General features: G+C 42.6%; 2 protein-coding genes across 2 annotated transcripts; both read right to left on the bottom strand.

The window, feature by feature from the left end:
• Positions 1-392: 392 nt before the first annotated feature.
• On the bottom strand, positions 393-9,250 carry LOC129852279 (adipocyte plasma membrane-associated protein). The gene is made up of 9 exons (XM_055918261.1): positions 8,947-9,250; positions 7,888-8,004; positions 5,948-6,063; positions 5,456-5,548; positions 4,915-5,034; positions 4,503-4,677; positions 3,137-3,271; positions 2,013-2,205; positions 393-1,649 (listed from the first exon to the last, which is right to left on the bottom strand). Exons 1-9 carry the CDS (start codon positions 9,036-9,038, stop codon positions 1,440-1,442), a joined length of 1,251 nt encoding a protein of 416 aa, XP_055774236.1. The 5' UTR covers positions 9,039-9,250; the 3' UTR covers positions 393-1,439.
• A 5,206-nt stretch (positions 9,251-14,456) lies between these two features.
• Positions 14,457-18,766, bottom strand: LOC129852263 (oocyte zinc finger protein XlCOF6-like). The gene is made up of 4 exons (XM_055918260.1): positions 18,447-18,766; positions 17,961-18,218; positions 17,696-17,792; positions 14,457-17,536 (listed from the first exon to the last, which is right to left on the bottom strand). The coding sequence occupies exons 1-4, from the start codon at positions 18,591-18,593 to the stop codon at positions 15,729-15,731; spliced, it is 2,310 nt and encodes a 769-aa protein (XP_055774235.1). The 5' UTR covers positions 18,594-18,766; the 3' UTR covers positions 14,457-15,728.
• Between the last annotated feature and the right edge of the window lie 6,088 nt (positions 18,767-24,854).

Here is a 24,854-nt window from a genome sequence, read left to right as displayed (position 1 = left end):
CTGGTCTGGTGTATGATACAGCCTCAATCATTCAAAGGCTCTTATGAAACCAGTGCAGCAGCGTCTGATCTTGAGTGAGTAGAGAGCCAGCGGCACTGGAGGGGCCCCTCCTGCAGAGGGCAGCCCTGGGAGCAGGCTCGCTGAGTGGGGTCAGAGCTCTCAGTAACCTCTTTGAAGCCGTGCTCCATGCACCCTCTTAATGAGGCCCTTGATCTGATGCGCTCCACTGGCTCTGAGGCAGGGGAGGGTTTGTGTGCTCATGTCTACTGTACATTTGAGGTGTACACTGACATGAGACTACTCCTGTCCAACTGGTTTCTCTCAAGACATGCAGTGGGTCAGTAGCAGGCTAATATTTTATGGTAGTGTATATAAACACACTAGAAGTGTCATGTTTTTCATTATTAGGCAAACTGTTTTAATTCAAAGGAAGCTCAGCTGAAGGCCGGCAGCATTCCACATTGAGCAGAAAATAGACATTCCGTAAAGCAGTTGTGCAATAAACAAAATCAGGGGAAATGATTCATACTTATTTCATTTCTCACCACATTTAGTATGATCAACTAGGTCTAGGATACCTAAATATACACAAATCAGTTTAAAGTGGTACTCCTAAAATAATACAGATTCAGTGTTCTTTACGTCGGTATTTCTACCGATAAAATGAAGTCTGAAGTACAAGAATAACATTGTCAGTTATATTTAGGGGTGAGATGAGAGCTCAGTACTGAATGGTTCACACAAGTAACAAATTTGGCACCTAATTTCAACAAAACAGACCAGAAAAACAAAGTACCTTACAACATGGGGATTTTTGCACAAACAATTTGGCCCAAGGAATGCTTGGTAAAAAAAAAGCACTTGAGCTCCAAATGAAACACACCATCATACATGTCAACAGACGTTAAAGGGTTAATAGTTCATTGTGGGCTGATAAGACTAGAAAGGATGCAAATGCATCCCAGTCAAATGTGCCTCAGTAGTGCAGCTACTTAATGACGACTCGCCCATGTTTTCCTGAAGCTGGCGAAAAGCAATGCAAACGCAGCACATCAAGCATTAAGCCATTCTGATCAATTCCAATGTATCTGTTATTGGAAAACACTCCTTTGGGAAAGACTAGGTAGGGAGGTGTTAGGTAGGCAGAGAGCAGTCTCACAGTGTGGAACATATTGCTGTCTGATGAAAATCTATTCTCCATTTTATTTGTTTTTTACACGTATTGAAAGCAGTAACTCCCCTCAATGTACTCTGAACATTTCATGACTCTAGGACCAAGAACATATATTCAAAATAGCTTCATAATAGTATGTTAATGGGAAAATATGGCAGTTTTTTCCATTTCCTGAAAAGTTCCTGTTTTGGAGATGAGTGGTTTTCATCAGAAAGCAACACTATATGGGTTTTATCCGAGACAGCGGCTGTGCTCAGCTCCCGGCTCAAACCTTGCTGAGATCCAGCTTGCAGAGGTAAGGGGAGCGGAAGGAGCCTAGGTAGAGGTGGCCGTCGTGCTCGTGTGCCTCGCTGACGTAGGCTGCCACCATGCCGTGGGGGTCATGGAAGCTACGCATGCACGCTCCGCTCTCCTGGAGCTCGATCACCAGACTGTAGCGAGGCACAAACTTCATCAGCACGTCCTGACTGAAGAGCTGCAGGGAGAGGGGGGTGAGTCTTATCACCAAAACCAGACTGAAGTAGAGATCACACAAAGAGACAGTCTAACAAAATGGTCTCATGGTCACAATGAATGAGGTATACTGTATGTATTCTTTCGAAAATTTGTTAGGCAGATTTCCAGCTAGCAAGATCCCAAACCCTTGTATGCAAAAACACCCAAGAAACAGACTAACAGGAATGAATACCAGACTTATAGTCACAGTAAATAGGACACGTCAATCCTCCCTTTAGTCTTTTGGTGGATTAAAATTAACTTCCATGTAAATGGACAACAAAGATATTGTTTTACAACATATCATATAATACCATATGCTATCACATGTCATATCATCTACCTTAAATATTAGCTTCTTTATCCAGGGCTTCTGGGCCAGGAAGTCCAGCATGGAGAATCCAGGGTTGGGCCGCACAGCTGACATGGCCACCCAGTACCCTCCAGAGGAGCTGCGACGGATGTTGTCAGGGAAACCAGGAAGGTTGTCAACAAACGTGTCCATTCCTCCCTTATTTAGACCTGACACATGGACCCTGCACGGACACAGTCAGAAACAAAGTCGTGGAAATTCAGGAGATGAGGGAAAGAAAGTCCATTCTGTCATGCAGATTAAGGTTAAAATGGCTTGCCTCATGCTTATGGTATGTGTGACAGGTAACAGAGCTATTATGGGAAACAATTCAAAACATTTGACAAAACTCCTGTACGAGCAGTCTTCACAATACTTTGACGTCTGTGTTATAGAAAAACAAGCCAGCTTCAGCTCTCTTAGCAACAGCAGGGGATTTGACTCAGCAAACTGTCTGCATAGATAAAGCCAAAAGAATATGCACTACTTATGACTATTATAAAGCAGTTATGGGAGGGAGACAATCTACTTGCTGGGGAAACCTAAAATACCATTTTTTTTTTTTTAAAGAGGGAATTTTTCAGGGAATCAACTTACTGATTTCCATTCTGCACAGTCAGCAAATAAAAAAACTTCCCCTAACTGTCTGCATTAGCATACGGGCTGAAATGAACAAACAATGAACACCTCCCTCCCACTCATTCCCCCTCACCTCCAAAATTAGTGGAAGGACAAGCCAATTTTGTCTTTCTGCTCAGGCAAGGGGCTCTGTTACCGAGGCAACAGTGCGCTTGCATCATTTATACATGTGAGTCTTAGGAGAACCGACTGTGCTCCCGGCAGGTTTTAGAAACGTTTGATATTACAAAGGCAACATATATTCATGAAATCTTGATATGGGAGAGAGAAAATAATGAAAACCAGAGAATCATCTTTAAAAACCTGTTGGCGCACTTGGAGCACGTTCAAAAAGCCGGCAACACAACAACCTAGCATCTGATGAAACATGAGATAACTAAAGAACATTTCAATCCCCTTTGGGAAGCATTTTGTCACTCAGTGCAGTAGTTAAAGAAGGATGGTTGTGTTCCTCAGGAGGATCAACTCTACGGTACCTGCGTATCCTAGCCATAGTGGTCTCAGCCACCAGCACAGACTCCTCATCAGGGAAAAGCTGGATCCCGTTGGCAAAACGAAGGTTCTCCATCAGCACGGTCACCTCCTTGGTCTCTGTGTCATACTCCAACACGCTAGAAGACAGACAAAGGGTTACATACGGACAGCTCGCTCAGACTTCAGGTTGTTGTCTTAATAAAGTGTTCAATTTTTTAAAAATGTAAGGTTTATGTATCAACCGCATTATGTATCAACACAAATGCTTTTAAGTAAGGGATATAGCTTTCATTCTAGAAAATTCATGATTCAAATATGACACGGCCCTATACCAGGGGTCTCCAACAGGTCGATCGCGAGCTACCAGAAGCTCGCAGCCCACCTATGAGTAGCTCGCCAAACAATTCTGAAAGTACATGCAATTTTCAAGTGTTCCACCGCAAACTGTCATAAACAAATATCACAAGTATCAGACACCGTGAGCTTCCAGCTACTATCTAAGCAGCGCAACATTGACATTATCTCACCCCTGGTTAGCCACTATTGGCTTAAAAAGCCAAACCTAACACAATATCTGCCAATTCATTTACAGAAATACTTTCCCCAAAACCTTCTCAATTAAATGTTAACTGTAAAGTAAGCTTACCTGGCAGAAGTATATCACGAGTAAGTATATCATTTGTATCTGTTATTTGTACATTTTGCCATGAAATGAGCAGCAGCAGTACAGAACCATCGATAGACAGGCACATTAGATGGCACATTCCTCACTCGCTAGATGAGAAATTAAAAAGGGCCAGATGTGCAATTAAAGTGGAATTACACTCCAAAATCCTTCCAGACATAAAATAAATTGTCTCCTGATGTGATTTAAGCATTGACATGGACTCAGAAGATTCAATGTCATTGTCTCTCTACAAAATTATCATTTTGAGATTGAAAAACTAGAATATCTAAAACCAAGAAAATAAAACTGAGAGTACATAATTTGGGAAAATATAAAACATAATTTGGGAGATAAAATCAGTAATTTTTTTATTGGGCTTTATAGGGATTTTCTTGTTTATTAGCCATTATTGTACCAGGTATAATGTCAGAAAACAGTGCACTACTTTCTCTTGTACACTAAGGACCTGGGAAGAGTTGCAGGGGAGAGGAGAAGAGAAGAATGTGCCTATTGAAAGCTAGAAAAAATGAGTAGCTCACAACATGTTAATTTTTTTTAAAGTAGCTCTCATGCTACAAAAGGTTGGAGACCCCTGAACCAATATGCATATCAAATATCAATAGAAACTCTTGACAAAGTAGACAAGACCTTGCTATTAGAATGTGCTCAAGGATCTCCATATGTTCTGTGGTAACAGTTACCGTCCATCTGCTGTGGCCTCCATGATGAGATGAAGGTAGTCTCTGCGCTGCCACCTGCTGCTAGAGTCGGTGAAGTACACTTTCCTCCCATCCTGCGTTACATCCAGGTCATTGACAAAGGAGAGCCTCCGGCCCCCAACCATCTGCCCAGCCGACACCAGGTTAGTGACCTCACCTTTGTAATGAGTCAAAGAAACACTAAAATGACTTGCATAATCCAGCACTGTTATTTTGACGATAGTATATTGAACAAAATTGACTAAACTGAGTAAAAGGTGAAATTGTTGGAAAATCTAAAACAAATATTTAATAACTTGCAAAAAACAAACAGGTCTTTGTCACATTATTGATATTAAAATCGATCCTATAAGGAATAGAGAACTGTGATGCCATTGCTGTGTGTGCTGCTTACCTGTGACAGGGTTGACCTTGAACAGCCCCAGGTAGGCATCAGCTACAAACAGGGTGCCGTTAGGACCCACTCTGATACCCAGGGGTCGTCCACAGCTAGGCTCCTGTTCACGGGATCCATCTACAACAAAGCACATAACACAGTGGACATGTGGTATGTAAAGTAATTGATCATTTATTGGGAGCAATTATTTCAATCATTTTGAACAGGCTAATCTGATTAATACGAGCAAATGCTTGGGTTAGAGCTTGAGTCTATTCTTGACATGTCTTTTCAGTTTTGAGCCAACATGCTAGGCCTGTTGTGCATTAAGCTGTCCTTGTTGTGTAAGCATAAAAACAATCCATAAAGGGCATGAGTGAAATGCACCTGCTAAGAGTTGCTTATGAATGAGCATTTGAATCTCCAGTCTTGAGCAATGGGAACTGTTGGGTCATTTGTCTAAATCGTGTCATGTTGAGGGTAGAGACAACATTGTGCAATGAAAGCTTATGAAATCAGATGGACACAATGTGAGAGTCAAAGCCCCTTACTCACTTACCACAGGGTGGCTTGCCAAGTCTGGCTATAACAGTGATGCTCTTTCCCTCAATCTTCACTATCTTTCCATCAGCCGTACCAGTGTAAATCAAATCTATAGACAGAGAGAGAGAGAAACAATCAAAATGTGTATGTTGAAACTGGTCAAACGTAAAGGCAATGTGTTGGACATCAGCATAGAACAACCGTTGCAAAGGTAAACTAGCAAAGCACAAGTCAAATCAAATGTGACAATGTGTCATGCCAAATACCTGTCCGTCACTAAGTCCACGGAGTATGTGCAGATTTGGAAACTTAAGCATCTGCTATTATTGGTCAACACAGCCATCCAGACAGTATTACCCCAGCACTGCCCCCTCAGCTTTGAACTATCAGACTGCTGTTACTGTGGAATCGCCACAAATTACACAAGCCCAAACAAACTGGGTGAAAGATATGAAAGACATTGTCATGTGGCGAGACTCCAGCTGGAATACTCTAGTCCCATACTGACCTCCAAAGTTAGCAATAGACTCTGGGCCAACAAGCTGGTCCTCAAACAGCCGCTGTGCCTCCCTCAGCTTAAAGTTGGGCTCGTAACAGCCAGACATAAGGGGCGGCTCATTGAGGCTGAAAAGACAAGAGGAAACAAATGAGGAAACAAAATCAAAAAGCGCCTCAGGGAAAATTGCAACCGCGCATTCAAACTTTGAGCCGAGTGCCTCATCCCTCTTTCTTCAATCAATAATTAAGCAATTACTGAAAAAGCAATGTTTGGCTAAGCATTTTGTCTTTGCATCAGAACATCTAGGCCTACATGATCAATTCTATTGATACGGGATGACTGAAACCATTCTACATACTATATACTACATAATATGTATGTTATACAAGTAGTATAGGCCTAGTCATTCAGTGGAGTGGGATCTGTGAGAAGGACTAGTACATAATAGTTTCCACAAACCGATTTCCAGAAAGTTGAAAAGTAAGCAGAAATGTTGACTATGCAGACTGATTCAAAAGTATCTTGCTATAAAGCTGATTAAACAGTCTTAAGCAGGAAGTACCAGTGACACGCTCAATACGGAAATGGTCAGATGACGCAGATGCTACACTACAGGACTGTTTTGCTAGCACAGACTGGAATATGTTCCGGGATTCATCCAATGGCATTGAGGAATACCTCGGTCATCGACTTCATCAATAAGTGCATCAATGACGTCGTCCCCACAGTAACTGTACGTACATATCCCAACCAGAAGCCATGGATTACAGGCAACATCCGCATCGAGCTAAAGGCTAGAGCTGCCGCTTTCAAGGAGCGGGAGACTAATCCGGATGCATATAAGAAATCCCGCTATGCCCTCAGATGAACCATCAAACAAGCAAAGCGTCAATACAGGATTAAGATTGAATCCTACTACACCGGCTCTGACGCTCGTCGGATGTGGCAGGGCTTGAAAACTATTACGGACTACAAAGGGAATCCCAGACGCGAGCTGCACAGTGACGCGAGCCTACCAGATGAATGCCTTTTATGCTCGCTTCAAGGCAAGCAACACTGAAGCATCAGCTGTTCTGGATGACTGTGATAACGTTCTCGGTAGCCGATGTGAACAAAATATTTAAACAGGTCAACATTCACAAAGCTGCTGGGCCAGACAGATTACTAGGACATGTACTCAAAGCATGCACGGATCAACTGTCAAGTGTCTTCACTGACATTTTCAACCTCTCCCTGACATGTTTCAAGCAGACCACCATAGTCCCTGTGCCCAAGGAAGCGAAGGTAACCTGCCTAAATTATTACCGCCACGTGGCACTCACGTCGGCAGCCATGAAGTGCTTTGAAAGGCTGGTCATGGCTCACAGCATCCTCCCGGACACCCTAGACCCACTCCAATTTGCATACCGCCCCAACAGATCCACAGATGACGCAATCTCAATCACACTCCACACCGGCCTTTCTCACCTGGACAAAAGGAACACCTATGTGAGAATGCTGTTCATCGACTACAGCTCAGCGTTCAACACCATAGTGCCCACGAAGCTCATCACTAAGCTAAGGACTATGGGACTAAACACCTCCCTCTGCAACTGGATCCATAAAATTGTCAGAGACTCCAGTCACCCAAGTTATAGACTTTTTTTCTCTGCTACCACACGGCAAGCGGTATCGGAGCGTCAAGTCTAGGACTAAAAGGCTCCTCAACAGCTTCTACCCCGAAGCCATTAGACTACTGAACAATTCATAACAATCGCCACCGGACAATTTACATTGACACCACCTAATTGCTCCTGTAAGTTGCTCTGGATAACAGCGTCTGCTAAATGACTAAAAATGTCAATGTCAACATTCCTTGAAGTCAATACATTTCTGAGACATTAGAGTGAACATGATTCTAAAGACCAGGAGAACAAAAGAGAGAAGGAATTAAATTCTTGACAGCTCACCTAAGCAGCTCGGGGTGAATAGGAGACTCAAGCAGAAAAAAGACTACAAGCAATGGAAGGATCAGGCATCCTCCCAGGGTCACCAGGATCACACGGAATACCTTTCCACTATAGGTACTGGGAAAAACAAAACATTGATAAATTAAACACTTTTTTATACAGCTGAGGAAATGTTACCTCTCTCAAATTTTTTATTTTATTTTACCTTTATTTAACTAGGCAAGTCAGTTAAGAACAAATTCTTATTTTCAATGATGGCCTAGGAACAGTGGGTTAACTGCCTGTTCAGGGGCAGAACGACAGATTTGTACCTTGTCAGCTTGGGGATTTGAACTTGCAACCTTTTTGGTTACTAGTCCAACGCTCTAACCACTAGGCTACCCTGCCGCCCCAATTCATAGACAGGGGACTAGATGCAAGGACTGACAGTCTATGGCATTCATATGATATAAGCTATACATTGTTGCTTTACGTTCTTGTTAAACCTTTATATTTGGGGTTATAAGTTACGATAGTTGTGTCCTCAGGCATAGGCCTAAGTTACATTCTTCAAAAATCAATGGGTATATTGAACCGATTCCCAGATCCCAGACTGTAGCTTTAATATCAATTTGTTATTGGGTGTTTGAGGAGATCCATGAACTCTGGTCAACAGTGGATAATACAGTACTCAAAACATACACACAGAATGCACATGTATCTATTTTCAGAGGGAACGCATCTATGAAAAACCTGAATAGGCCTTACTGTCAATAGCCTACACTAAGTGCATGCTGGTCAATGCTCTCTCCATTTATTACTGTTTGGTTCATACCATGCATGCATAATGCAAAGTAATTGTATATTCAGTCCATCCACTTTTACCTTTAGTCAGTGAGTGTAAAACTGACCTAGATATGGATTGTTTACCTCTACATCTGCCATCAGCTAGGAAGCGCAAATGAGAATCATGCAGTCTGATACACAGTGGTTGATTGTGCATCGTGGCGTGATGCAATACTACAGTAGCAAGGAAAGCAGTAACTGATGTTAATATCAATACTGAGTAAGATAGCTTACCTGGTGCCCTTGTATTGGGGTTCCTGTAATTCGTCTGTGATGATCTGTGGTCTGTTCAGTCTCCTGAACCGCAGTCCCTCTGGCTCATTCATATTGAAATGAGACTTCTTCTACTATGACTCTATTATCCAAGAATGATGTTTAAAGTAAGAAGCTCGCTACATGAGTAGGTTGATCATTTGATTGGTTGTAAAGACAGACAAATACAGGATATCGTAGTGATATCTACAGTATACGACGCGCTTTCCTAGTGGACACCTTTTTCGCAATACGCATTTTTTTCTTCTACGTCAGGCGACAGCTGCTGTCTCTAGATCATTGATGTTCAACGCCACCTTCTGTTGTGGAGTGTGCATTACAGATATTTTTGAGACGACATACTGCCAGAGATAAATAAAATAAAATGTTATTTGTCACATGCGCCGAATACAATAGGTGTAGACCTTACAGTGAATTGTTTACTTACAAGCCCTTAACCAACAATGCAGTTTTAAGAAAATACCTACCAAAAAAAATTCAAATACCTTCAAATAGTCTTGGTAGCCATTTGATTAGCTGTTCAGGAGTCTTATGACATGTGAGTGGAAGCTGTTTAGAAGCCTCTTGGACCTAGACTTGGCGCTTCGGTGCCACTTGCCGTGTGGTAGCAGAGAGAGCAGTCTATGACTTGGGTGGCTGGAGTCTTTGACAATTTTTAGGGCCTTCCTCTGACACCGCCTGGTATAGAGGTCCTGGATGGCAGGAAGCTTGACCCCGGTGATGTACTGGGCTGTACGCACTACCCTCTGTAGTGCCTTGCGGTCGGAGGCCAAGCAGTTGCCATGCGAGGCAGTGATGCAAACCCGTCAGGATGCTCTCGATGGTGCAGCTGTAAAACCTTTTGAGGATCTGAGGACCCATGCCAAATATTTTCAGATACTGGATATAATTACGAGATGCTGGTGTCTCCGCCCTAACAATGGAATTCGTCGTCCGTAGAGCAGACCATCAGGCTGTCAAGCTCCCGCCTATTCCTCTCTTTGGATTGGTGGATACATTTTGTTATTTAAATACTTTTTGAATAGTCTATGAGGGGTTTTGACGTCAACCACCTGTATTCAATGGAGAGTGATATGCCATGCTATTTCCATGAATATGTATCACAGGAGGTTGGTGGCACCTTAATTGGGGAGGACAGGCTCCAGGTAATGGCTCGAGCAGAACGGTATCAAATACATCAAACAGATGGTTTGATGCCATTCCATTTGCTCTGTTCCAGCTATTATTATGTGCCGTCCTCCCCTCAGCAGCCTCCACTGGTATGCATAGACTGTTTTGAACTCTGATATAAGGTGCTTTTCTCAAAATTGCCGCGATGTGACTTGCATCACACTTCACACTCGTAACAACCTAAGCATTACGAAACTTCTATTAGATCCAATAAGCCTCACCTATCAAAATAGCAATTCCTTTTTTTCTTGACTAAATTCAACACTCTCTCATTGGCCCTGCCCTGTGGTGATACTGATGATTTGTTCCCCGACGCGACCACTAGATGAAGCTGTAGGCCTACTCCAGGAGTGAACGTAAGGAGGTAATTTCTGGGACTGCATCCCTGCAAAATAAAAATAAAAACGTAAAAAATCTGGCCAACTGACAATCGGCAAATGTCATTATGCCTACACTTTTTGGTGTTTTGTGTAAAAGATGTCTGTTTCCATTCATCACTGTTTGGAGACTAGAAATAGGTTGTGAGTGGATGAACGTGAGCGGGTAGCCTAGTAAAGGAGCCCTTTGAAGTGATTGTTTGACAATCAAATGGAAACTGGTTGTGTTTATTCAACAGTAAAAGGTAATACATTTGAAAAGTTAAATGAGAAATCTTTACGACTAGGCCTACAGAGATCCTATTCAATTAATAGGGATCCTATACGTAATTCTATGATTAGGTACATAAAAATTGTTGGTGCATGAGGTCCCATATCGGGATGAAATTACATCTACTTTCACCCCTGGCCTACTCCATCTAACCACAATGGTAGAAACATAAACAAACCACTTTCTTAATAATTAATGATCTGCTCAACGTGGACGTGACACGGGCAATTTCACAATTATATCTCTCCCTCCCAAAGTGGGCACTTGTTCACTTTCCTTCACTGATTTGAAAGGAAATGACTGGTATAACAAATGTGGGGGAAACCCATGTCTCTACAATTCCAATGCATTTAGATGTGTGGGAAGTAGTTAATGAGTAGTGAACGAGTGCACACTTCCCACATTTTGGGCTGATTTTCTACATTTTGGTTTTAAAAAGTGCATCATCAGGGAATGGGGTATGCTACTTTAGATTCCATTGTGTTTTCTACTTTTGTTTATTTTCACACGTTTTGTAACGTAACGTTAAAGGGGCAATCTGCATTTGCCTCATCCATTTTTGGACTCATAAATTAATGATATGTACCTATTGATTCTTGAAGAATATAGATTAGAAATGCCTCATGAGCCAAAATACATTTTTTTTATATATGGATGGTTACTCCTTGCATCCATAGCTCTGTCTATGAATTTAAGAATGATAACATTTCTCCATCCCCATCCCTCAGCTTTTTTCCAAAACCGTGAACACTTTGTTGTTGTTTCAACTGCAGATTGCTCCTTTAAGCAACTGTGATGTTGCCAAATGTCATTATGCCTAAACTTTTTGGTGTTTTGTGCAATGCACATACTCCTGGGGTTACTCTGGTCGCGTTCTCTTGCTCAGACTTTGCATGCTTCAACCAATGGTTGCGTGCCATATCATCGACTGTGTCATTGACTGACAGGTTACTGTAACATTTGATGTGATTAGCTGATATGTAAAATATCTATCCAGGTGTTGTAAGATCTGGCACGTGTCAGGGCAGAGGAATGTGCCCATTATTTGCTGTTGCAGAGCAGTTCAAACTGCCAGTAGGGGAACTAGCAGTCTGACTGGTCCTCCACCCTGGAGTTCTACAGTAGGTGGAGATCTTTGGCTTCACTGATTAAGTCTGCCCAGAGCACCCTGAAATGAGTGATCCTGGAGGTAGGCTGCTCTACAGGAACTCTCTCCTGCAGGGTGACCACCTCCTTGCACCTGGGGAAGACGGCAAAGGGCCAGGAGAAGTCTCCGCTCTGACAGGGGTTCCTTCAGAGCATTTTAAATTGCCAATAGAGGAAGCAGCAACCTAACCAGTCCTCCACCCTGGATTTCCTCTTCCAGGCAGAGACCTTCAGCTTTGACTCTCAGCAATTACAGCCTTGCAGTCCTTTGGCATTCTAGTTGACAATTTGTTGAGGTAATCTGAAGAGATTTCACCCCATGCTTCCTGAAGCACCTCCCACAAGTTGGAGTGGCTTGATGGGCACTTCTTACGTACCATACGGTCAAGCTGCAACCACAATAGCTCAATAGGGTTGAGATCCGGTGACTGTGCTGCCCACTTCGTTATAGACAGAATACCAGCTGACTGCTTCTTCCCTAAATAGTTATTTCATAGTTTGGAGCAGGTCATTGTCCTGTTTTAGCAGGAAATTGGCTCCAATTAAGCGCCGTCCAAAGGGTATGGCATGGCGTTGCAAAATGGAGTGATAGCCTTCCTTTTTCAAGATCCATTTTACCCTGTACAAATCTCCCACTTTACCACCAACAATGCATCACATTGCCTCCACCATGCTTGACAGATGGCGTCAAGCACTCCTCCAGCATCTTTTCATTTTTTCTGCATCTCACAAATGTTCTTCTTTGTGATCCGAACACCTCAAACTTAGATTCGTCTGTCCGTAACACTTTTTTCCAATCTTCCTCTGTCCAGTGTCTATGTTTTTTTGCCCATGAATATATATACTTTTTTAAATCATCTACACACAATAGCCCATAATGACAAAGCGAAAACAGGTTGTTAGAAATACCTTATTTACATAAGTATTCAAACCCTTTGCTATGAGACTTGAAAGTGAGCTCAGGTGCATCCTGTAGCATTGAAAGTCCCTAAGAACACAGTGGCTTCCATCATTCTAAAACGGAAGAAGTTTGGAACCACCAAGACTCTTCCTAGAGCCTGCAGCCCGGCCAAACTGAACAATCGGGGGGGTCCTTCGTTAGGGACGTGATGAAGAACCCGGTGATCACTCTGACAGAGCTTTGGACTTCCTCTGTGGAGATGGGAGAACCTTCCAGAAGAACAACCATCTCTGCAGCACTCCACCAATCAAGCTTTTATGGTAGAGTGGCCAGACGGAAGCCATTCCTTAGTAAAAGGCACATGACAGCCCAATTGGAGTTTGCCAAAAGGCACCTAAAGAACTCTCAGACCATGAGAAACAAGATTCTCTGGTCTGATGAAACCAAGATTGAACTCTTTGGCCTGAATGCCAAGCGTCACGTCTGGAGGAAACCAGGCACCATCCCTACGGTCAGTGGTGTAAAGTACTTAAGTAAAAATACTTCAAAGTACTACTTAAGTAGATTTTTGGGGTATCTGTACTTTACTATTTATATTTTGACAACTTTTCCTTCACTACATTCCTAAAGAAAATACTTTACTTTTTACTCCATACATTTCCCTGACACCCAAAAGTACTCTTTACATTTTGAATGCTAAGCAGGACAGGAAACGGGTCCAATTCACAGATTTATCAAGAGAACATCCCTGGTCATCTCTACTCACTAAACACAAATACCTTGTTTGTAAATTATGTCTGAGTGTTGGAGTGTACCCCTTGCTAACCGTAAGAAAAGATAAAAAAGAAAATGGTGCCGTCTGGTTTGCTTAACATAAGGAATTTGAAACGATTTATACTTTTACTTTTGATACTTAAGTATATTTTAGCAATTACATTTACTTTTGAAATTTAAGTATAATTAAAACCAAATATTTTTAGGCTTTTACTCAAGTAGTATTTTATTGGGTGACTTTCACTTTTACTTGATTAATTTTCTATTAAGGTAACTTTACTTTTACTCAAGTATGACAATTGTGTACTTTTTCCACCACTGCCTACGGTGAAGCATGGTGGTGGCAGCATCATGCTGTGGGGATGTTTTTCAGCGGCAGGGACTGGAAGACTAGTCAGGATCAAGGGAAAGATGAACGGAGCAAAGTACAGAGAGATCCTTGATGAAAACCTGCTCCAGAGTGCTCAGGACCTCAGACTGGGGCGAAGGTTCACCTTTCGACAGGACAAAGACCCCACACACACAGCCAAGACAACGCAAGAGTGGCGTCGGGACAAGTCTCTGAATGTCCTTGAGTGGCCCAGACAGAGCCCGGACTTGAACCCGATCGAACATCTCTGGAGAGACCTGAAAATATCTGTGCAGCGACGCTCCCCATCCATCCTGACAGAGCTTGAGAGGATCTGCAGAGAAGAATGGGAGAAACTCCCCAAATACAGGTGTGCCAAGCTTGTGGCGTCCTACCCAAGAAGACCTGCGGCTGTAATCGCTGCCAAAGGTGCTTCATCAAAATCCTGAGTAAAGGGTCTGAATACTTATGTAAATGCAATATTCCTCTTTATTTTGAATACATTTGCAAACATGGTGGTTTTAGCCTTGTCATTATGGGGTATTGTGTGTAGATTGAAGAGGGGGGGAATAACGATTTAATCAATTTTAGAATAAGGCTGTAACTTAACAAAATGTGGAAAAGGTCAAGGGGTCTGAATACTTTCCGAATGCACTGAAAATATTTTTATACATTTACCTTTATTATTTTCCCCTAACCCTACCACCCCTCTCCTAATTGGAGTACACTAATGGACAACAACACTTAGGCTTCTACTTCCAGCTTATACATACTATATAAATGTTTTGTTCGTTTTTTTCCCCTTTAGCTACCCTCAACCCCTCCCATCTATCTCTGAACACCATCCAGTTTTGATTCCTATTTGCCATTCAACTCTGCTGTGATGTTTCACAAAAGTTCTGAACCTTTCTATTTTCATAGTTTGTATAGATTGAACATTAAAGATAAACATTTTTGCTTAGAGTATTATAACTTTATTATTGATCAATTGACTATGACTTTTCAGATCACCCAGCAGTGATATTTGCAGAGTTAACTCCAGGTAAATGTTGCAATTCTTCAGCCATTCCTGAACCTGCGACCAAAAACAAGTTACATATGGACAGTACCAAAACAAATGAGCTAAGGATTCGGTCTCTTGGCAGCAAAATCTGTAGAGCTGGGTTTGTTATATCCCCCATATATACATTTGCTCACTTTATAACTCAGGTAACAAGAGGTGTTTGAGTTGTGTTTTGTATATATGGGGGTACACTTTACTTTTACTCATTCTATTGGTTGCAAGAATTTTGTATAATCATTTAAATTGAAAAACTCAAAGTTCTGAATATTTTTAAACACAAGTCAAACACCTCTTGTTACCCGAGTTGTAAAGTGAGCAAATGTATTGCAACATACTGTAAAATACTCATGCTGCAACACTACTGGTGCATGTGGGTTGAAATATGGACATGCTACATACATATTACAAACATATAATAACATAGTAGTACTTATCAATAGACTAGGCCCAGGTTACCTGAGAGACATGATGATAGCAACAGTGATGCACATTTCAAACCATCCTAATATAAAATCAGGGGGAATCCATGGAAGGACCATGGACGTACAGTAGAAGGCTTGCCTTGTCATTTATGCAGCTTGTGTAATAGCTAGATATTCTAGAATTATAATTACTACATGGATTTGCAACATTCATAGCATGTTTTGCTAAGGGGCTCCAATTAGGCAGGTGTGTTGGTATTGTGCCATTATTCATATATTATTACAGTACTTGTGAGAGTCTCCAACAGTCACTTCCACTATTTGTTGTTGAACTTCAATACATTTGTGTTCCTTCAAATTTCTCATACAGGAGAAGCTCTTCCTGCATTTGGAGCAGTTGTATGGTTTTTCCCCAGTGTGCACTTGCTGGTGAGCCTTGAGATTGTTCGCTTGGCTGAAAGTCTTCCCACACAGAATGCAGAGAAACGGTTTCTCCCCAGTGTGCACACGTTTGTGGCGAACAAGGTTCTGTGCAAAACTGAAGCTCTTCCCACACAGGTCACAGGTATGTGGCCTCTCTCCAGTGTGAGTGCGTAGGTGAAGATTGAGGAAACGCTGTTTGGCAAAGTGCTTCTCACACATGGTGCAGCTGAATGGTTTCCCCTCAGTGTGAATGAGCCGGTGAGCGTTATAGTAACTCAGGGAACTGTACCCTTGTTCACATATATCACAGGTAAACGTCTTCTTGCCTGTGTGGACCCGACAATGAGTTTTGAGATTGGTAGCGGAGTGGAAATTCTTTCCGCATTCTTCACAAGAGTGAGTTTTTTTCTCTGTGTGTGTCACCTGGTGCCTTTTCAGATAGTTTGCAGACCGGTAGCATTTTCCACACTCTAAGCAGTCATAGGGTTTGTCCCCACTGTGTATCTTCTGGTGGATCATCAGCGAACTCTTCTGGTTGAAGCTCTTTCCACATACGTCACATACAAACGTTTTCTCACCTGTGTGAATGCGCTGGTGGACTTTGAGATGACTAGCTTGAGTGAAACTCTTCTGGCATATGTCACAGGGGAACGCTTTAACACCAGAGTGAGTCTGCTGGTGTCTGCGGAGGTTAGGCGCTAAACTAAAACATTTGCCACAGATCTCACAGCTAAATGCTTTCTCACCAGTGTGAACTACGTGGTGGGTATTTAGGGCACTTTTCAGACTGAAGCCTTTTCCGCATTGGTCACACATGTAGGGCTTCTCTCCGGTGTGGGTCCTTCGGTGAGCCTTGAGGCCACTTCTCTGGCTGAATCTATTGCCACATATGTCACAGCTGAAAGGTCGCTCTCCTTTGTGTACAGTCAGAACGTGTACATTTAAACTTCGTCTAGCTGTAAAAGACTTCCCACACGTTGTACACTTAAATGGTCTTTCTCCTGTGTGTACACCCTGGTGTACTATCATATCTCTCTGCCTGGCAAAAACCTTCCCACACTGAGAGCACTTGAATCTCTTCTCTCCTCTGTGTACAGCTATTCTGTGAGCTTTGAGGCTACATTTTGCAGGGAAAGCCTTAGCACACAAAGTACATCTTAATACCTTCTCTTTCTCTCCTTTGAAAACCACCTGGTGTTCTTTAAGCTGGCTCTGGGTGCCAAATATCTTCCCGCAGTATGTGCACTTGAATCGCTTCTCCCTTTTGTGGACTATAACGTGGTGTACTTTGAGACTGCACTTTGCTGTAAAGCCCTTCCCACACTGCGTACACTTAAATGGCCTCTCACCTGTGTGGACAACCTGGTGGGCTTTCAGGTTACTTAGTTTACTAAAAGCCTTCCCACACTGTACACAGCTTAAACATTTGTCTCCTTTGACAGATTTCTGGCCCTTTGTGCGTCTCACTGCACGCAGTCTCATTTGACGTACTGTGGGAGCCGCCATCTTAGCATCCTTGGATATGTCTGTGGGCGCAGCAGGCTCTAAGTCTTGGTCATCTTGGGCCTTTGCTGGTGAGAGTGATGTAGTAATCTCCTCCTCCAAGGTGTGTTCAATAGTAGCATCCTCCCCGGCCTCTGTCCTGGATTCTCCATCTGGGCAGTAGATATTCAATATTAATATCACTGCTGTTATGCTGCTGTTTCAGCATTTAATTTCAACTTTCTAAGTTGTGAATATAAGATGTAATGCAGTCAGTTGTCTACATTCAGACCATTCTGAACGTATTGAAAGGTGACTTCATAACTACTTACCTGTGTCGTCATGTGTGTGTCCTGTCTGGGTGTCCTGTTGCAGCGTACCCTCCTTCAACGTGATCCATTCGGCACATTCCTCCTCCGTCTCTGAAGACTAGACGTGAAATAATAAATCAGTGGAAAGTATCCTTCCCCAAACACACACTCTCTCTCTCTCTGACCTCCAACATAGGCTAGCTACATTCCTTGAATAGCAACTCATTTGCATCCTATTCATATTCAAGATATTGGTGACCAGTGATATGGATATATGGGAGATTACCATGCCACTGTTGACATCAGACAAGCGCACACATTTAGTCCGGTCTTTTCCTTGGGTCTTCCTGTCCTCTGCATCCACCTCTCCAAGCCCTCTAGTTGTCCTCAGGTCCCCATCCATCACCTGGAGATTCTCCTTCAGAACCGGATTCTCTCTCTGACACACAGACACTTGCAGACGCAGAGAAGCTGTATCCTCATCTATGAGACTAATGATTTTTTGCATGGCCTCTTTGCACAATCTCTTCATGGTGGCAGACAGCTGTATATGGAGAAGACACAAACATATGACACTGACTCTTTTCTTAACTTCTGAGCTAGCTAGTCTCAATGCCAATTTTCTGACCCAAGACATTTGACATAATAATGTCAAACAAACAATTAAGGTTAGCTACCCATACAATTTATCCTATGTAACACACACGTCCGTGCCAACACAATGCAGGCTGGTTAGCTAGGCAAATGTAAACTCTGCTTGTGACCCACTTACCTCAGTCCCAGGGCCAGTGCACTGCCTCTGTGACTCGTTGGAAACGTTTTGACTCGTGCACTCGTCCAACAATTTACTTATTTCCACCACGGCTGCATTTACTAAAAGCCTCATGACGGTGGCCAGTTGATCCTTTAAACGTGACATTTTCCCTGAGATTTAAAAGCCTACATTTAGACAAAATTAACGTTATGATTACGCAGTCGATGCTGTCACATTTTAGTTCACTAGCTAACTATTTCATTCAACAAGATGACATCAGCATCTCGTCAACAACAATAAAAAAGTACTTCCGGGTCTTCTTCTTCTTCCTCGATGAGGTTAACGGCGGTTGAATTCCAATGTGTTGTATTACCGCCACCTACTAGACTGGAGTATAACTCCCTTATACTTTGGTAAAAAAAATATAAATAAAAAACTATAAATACCCTACCATCTAACACTACAATCACAAAACAAATGTTTAAAAAATCAATAAAATAAAAATAACACCACCCTACTCCACTATTTAAATATATTTAGTCCTACCTCATGCCAACCTGAAATAGATGGGACATCACCACTTAACACACCCTGTAACTCTTCTGAGTCTCGCACACCCAAATACTTCTCTGCAGCTGCCACCACAAACTCAATTTTCACCGAAATACATTCCAACCCTACAGTAAAGTTGAAAACCATTGCTATAAATGCTAAAAATCAAATTTTCCTGAAACATACTGTTGAGGTCGGAAGTTTACATACACTTAGGTTGGAGTCATTAAAACTCATTTTTCAACCACTCCACACATTTCTTGTTAACAAACTACAGGTTAGGACATCTGCTTTGTGCATAACACAAGTAATTTTTCCAACAATTGTTTACAGACAGATTATTTCACTTATAATTCACTGTATCACAATTCCAGTGGAACATAAGTTTACATACACTAAGTTGACTGTGCCTTTAAACAGCTTGGAAAATTGCAGAAAATTATGTAATGACTTTAGAAGCTTCTGATAGGCTACTTGACATAATTTGAGTCAATTGGTGGTGTACCTGTGGATGTATTTCAAGGCCTACCTTCAAACTCAGTGCCTTTTTGCTTGACATCATAACAAAATCAAAAGAAATCAGCCAAGACCTCAGAAAAAAATTGTAGACCTCCACAAGTCTGGTTCATCCTTGGGGGCAATTTCCAAATGCCTGAAGGTACCACGTTCATCTGTACAAACAATAGCACGCAAGTATAAACACCATGGGACCAGGCAGCCGTCATACCGCTCAGGAAGGAGACGTGTTCTGTCTCCTAGAGATAAACCTACTTTGGTGTGAAAAGTGCAAATCAATCTCAGAACAACAGCAAAGGACCTTGTGAAGATGCTGGAGGAAACAGGTACAAAAGTATCTATATCCACAGTAAAATGAGTCCTATATTCACATAACCTTAGAGGCCGCTCAGCAAGGAAGAAGTCACTGCTCCAAACCCGCCATAAAAAAGCCAGACCATGGTTTGCAACTGCAAATGGGGACAAATTTCGTACTTTTTGTAGAAATGTCCTCTGGTTTGATGATACAAAAATAGAACTGTTTGGCCATAATGACCATCATTATGTTTGGAGGAAAAAGGCTGAGGCTTGCAAGCCAAAGAAAAGGATCCCAACCGTGAAGAACGGGGGTGGCAGCATCATGTTGTGGGGGTGGTTTGCTGCAGGAGGGACTGGTGCACTTCACAAAATAGATGGCATCATGAGGTAGGAAAATGATGTGGATATATTGAAGCAACATCTCAAGACATCAGTCAGGAATTTAAAGCTTGGTCGCAAATGGGTCTTCCAAATGGACAATGACCCCAAGCATCTGTACAGCACTTTGAGATATCATCTGATGTAAGAAGGGCTACATAAATACATTTGATTTGATACTTCCAAAGTTGTGGCAAAATTTAAGGACAACAAAGTCAAGGTATATGAGTGGCCATCACAAAGCCCTGACCACAATCCTATAGAAAATTTGTAGGCAGAACTGAAAAAGCGTGTGCGAGCAAGGAGGCCTACTAACCTGACTCAGTTACACCAGCTCTGTCAGGAGGAATGGGCCAAATTTCACCCAACTTATTGTGGGAAGCTTGTGGAAGGCTACCCAAAACGTTTGACCCAAGTTAAACAATTTAAAGGCAATGCTACCAAATACTAATTGAGTGTTTGTGAACTTCTGACCCACTGGGAATGTGATGAAAAAAATAAAAGCTGAAATAAATCATTCTCTCTAGTCTTATTCTGAAATTTCACATTCTTAAAATAAAGTGGTGATCCTAACTGACCTAAGACAGGGCATTTTTACTAGGATTAAAAGTCAGAAATTGTGAAAAACTGAGTTTAAATATATTTGGCTAAGGTGTATGTAAACTTCTGACGTCAACTGTATATCACTTGTTGGCCTATCCCTCTGTACTGGTACAGATATACTACTCACACCACTCCTCTCAGGATCCCTCCCCTTGACCCAACTTCCTCTACTTTCTTCCCTGCCTCAGCATATGACAACTTCTGCACTACTCTAACCCTGAAAACCTCAAACTGCTTCTCTCGCACCGGACATTTCTGATCCCCAGCCCCATGGGGACCCGTACAATTAACACGTATCACTACTTTCCCCAATGCTACACATTCCTTTGTCTCATTCCCTTCTGCACACTTCTCACACCTAGGAACCTCCCTCCTACACACTGCTGCCACATGCCCATAAGCTTGACACCTGTAACAACGTAATGTATTCGGTACAAAAGCTCATACAGGTTAACTTATATATCCTAACATCACTTTGTCGGGCAAAGAGTCAACATCAAAACTCAAAAGAACAGACATTGACTCTTCTGTTTCACAACTCTCGCCACCCTGTCTGCAATCGCACCAAACGACAATCATCACAAACACCGGGAATCTTCCCCTTCAGTTGGTCAACTTTTACATTTACTGCTACCCCAGTAATCACTCCTTTCAATGGCGCCCTTTTCTTGAGAGCGAAACAATTCACATTTCTTGCCCCCATTTGTTTAACGCCGAGCGCCTTCTCCCTCTGACCAGCAGAAACACAAACAATTATCACAAGACCACTTCTGGTTACCCTCACCGATTCCACAGTACCCAATTCTGTTTTCACCCACCCTGAAACCACAAAGAGATCAGCCAAAAGGTAAGAGTCCACTTTGTCCAAAAACCTCACTCCTACTGTCACAGACTCATCATACTTCCGGGTCACGGAATATCAGAAATTTTCAAAATAAAAAAGTCCCACATGTAATAGTAGGAAAGTGTCAATATCCTCGATTTATTCATGATATATGAAAACAATTGTCTAAACATTAACAATGATTCATTTGCATTACATTTGTGTTTTAAAATATGTTCCAAAGTTAAATAAAATCGACCAATGCGAATCCCTGTATATGGAATACATATTCTGGGTGTCGCAGTAAAAGTTCTGTAGGGAATACTCAGTAGTGTCTGTAGGATTTATATATGGTGTCATTTCATGGGGCACTGAATAATACGGAGTGTCGCTGGCCTTTTACTCCACCCATTCTATTGGACACAATGTGAATCACTGTATATGGAATACATATTGGCTTATAGAGCAAAAACTATTCTACACAATTCTGTGTAGTAGGCTACAATGTGGCTAAAAAATGCTACAAAATCCACCTTCACAATGAGTTTATGCAGATCACTTGATTGGCATAAAACATTTGCAACTGGTTGCCGTGTATCTTCTTCAGCACTGTGGCCTCTTGCCCCTTCCGCTCTCTTCACCGCCTCCACATACGAGATCTGCCGTACAACCCTGATCCTTGACACCTCGACTGCTTTCCCCATAACAGGGTACTCAGGGTAATAGGCGGTAACTAAATCAAATGAAATTGTATTTGTCACATATTAGCCAAATACAACAGGTTTAGACCTTACTGTGAAATGCTTACTTACAAGCCCATAACCAACAATGCAGTTCAAGCAAGAGTTAAGAAAATATTTACGCAATAAACTAAAGTAAAAAATTATAAAAAGTAACACAATAAAATAACAATAACGAGGCTATATACAGGGGATACCGGTACCGAGTCAATGTGCGGTGGTACAGGTTAGTCGAGGTAATATGTACATGTAAGTATGGGTAAATTGACAATGTATACAGTAGATGTTAGACAGTGTGTAAGAGCAGTGTAAAGACAAATGGGGGGGGGGGGGGGGGGGGGATCAATGTAAATAGTCTGGGTGGCCATTTGATTAATTGTTCAGCAGTCTTATGGCTTGTGGGTAGAAACTGTTAAGGAGCCTTTTGGTCCTAGACTTGGCGCTCAGGTACCGCTTGCAGTGCGGTAGCAGAGAGAACAGTCTATGACTTGAGTGACTGGAGTCTTTTTTGGGTCTTCCTCTGACACCGCCTAGTATATAGGTCCTGGATGGCAGGAAGCTTGGCCCCAGTGATGTACTGGGTCGTACACACTACCCTCTGTAGCGCCTTACGATCAGATGCCGAGCAGTTGCCATACCAGGCGGTGAATCCATCAGTCACAATGCTCTCGATGGTGCAGCTGTAGAAGTTTTTGAGGATCCGGGGATCCATGCAAAATCTTTTCAGTCTCGCTGCTGATGTGGACACCAAGGAACTTGAAACTCTCGACACGCTCCACTACAGCCTCGTCGATGTTAATGCGGGCCTGTTTGGCCTGCCTTTTCCTGTAGTCCAAGATCAGCTATTTTTTCTTGCTCACATTGAGGGAGAGGTTGTTGTCCTGGAACCACACTGCCAGGTCTCTGACCCCCTCCCTATAGGCTGTCTTCCATCTGCAAACATTTGACACGTGGCCATATCTTTTGCAATTCCCACACTCTACCTCACATATCCAAGCTTCAAATGTACATTTAGAGTCTCAAACAACAATAGTATTGACAGGCTTTTCTCCTTCTTTCCATTTCATCATACTGGTCAGGCGATGTGCACTGTCTACTCCTGGGATTTTCTGAATAAGGTAGGCTACTCGTCATCTATATCGAACGAGACTCCAGATATAATGGTGCCTTCAAGAGAACTGGGAACTCGGGAAAAACGAGGTCAAATCATGGTTCACTTAGAAATCAGTGCTTTAGCACTATAAAGGGCCACAGATGAGCTCTCCTCTTTTGGAGGAAAATGGAAGTCAATGGTGAAGCAAGAGCTAGAGGTGAAGGAGTGCGCGTAGGAAGAGGAGGATGAGGAAGGACAGTTGTCTCCAATGAGATCAGGGCCACATTGGTTGACCATGTGCTCAACCATGGATTGAGTATGAGGGAGGCTGGGCAGAGTTCAGCCCAACCTGAGCCGCTACAGGGTTGCATCTATCATCAGTACATTCAGAAATGAGAACCGGTAGTTACCTACCATCTCCACTATGCCTTTTATGTATGTATACTGCAGTCTGACATATCAGTAGGCCTATGGTACTCAGTGATTGTTGGCCAATGTTACAGTAATGTCACTTCATATTGAAAGAAAAAATAATATTTTAGTTTACTGTAACCAATCATATTTGTGGATCTTCTGCAGAACTGAGAGACGGCCAGGCCGTGATGGAAGACACTGGCTGTTCACACCAGAACAGGAAACCGCTATTGCGAACATGGTGGTGACAAACCATACCATTAGATTATGAGAAATCCAGACCCACAACTGCAGACCACACAATATTCATTAACATTCACCAGGTGGGCTTGTCTACATTGGACCGTGTATTACAGCGCAACCGAAACTGGTCTACGGGGTGCCATTTGAGCGAAACTCAGAGGGTTAAAGAACAGCGCTATGAATATGTGCAAGTAAGTCCCTATACTGTGAATTTACTATCATATCAGCACTGTATAGACACAGTACTGTAATCCAGTGTATTGTTCCTCACCATATTGACTGCTCTAGGTCTGTCACATTGTCTTGTCTGTTTCAGAGAGCCTTGAAGCTGGATGCCACTGCAATTCTGCATGTTCATATTTACATTGAGGCTGGCTTCAACCTAGCCAAAAGAAGGGGACGGAACATTATTGGCCATTGTGAATGTCCCTGGGCAGCGTGGAGGGACTATCACCATGTGCGCAGCCGTTAGCCAGCAAGGCGTCCTCCATCACCATGCCAACCTTGGTCTCTACAACACCGCCCTTCTCATCACATTCCTGGACACACATGGCATCCTCATTCCAGCCGAGCAGAGGGGTGGACCAGAGCAGCCCAGGTATGTTGTCATCTGGGACACCGTTAGTTTCCACCGGGCTGCTCTGGTCCGCAACTGGTTCATCAACCATCCACAATTGATTGTTCTATACCTCCCACCATATTCCCAATTCCTGAACCCAATTGAAGAGTTTTTTCCGGCATGGCGATGGAAGGTGTATGACCGCCAT

This window comes from Salvelinus fontinalis, chromosome 1 (genome assembly GCF_029448725.1).
Source record: "Salvelinus fontinalis isolate EN_2023a chromosome 1, ASM2944872v1, whole genome shotgun sequence".
In the NCBI taxonomy this organism is placed as follows: Eukaryota; Metazoa; Chordata; class Actinopteri; order Salmoniformes; family Salmonidae; genus Salvelinus; species Salvelinus fontinalis.
Note: the sequence above shows the minus strand (reverse complement) of the source record. Positions and strands in the feature narration are given on the sequence as shown.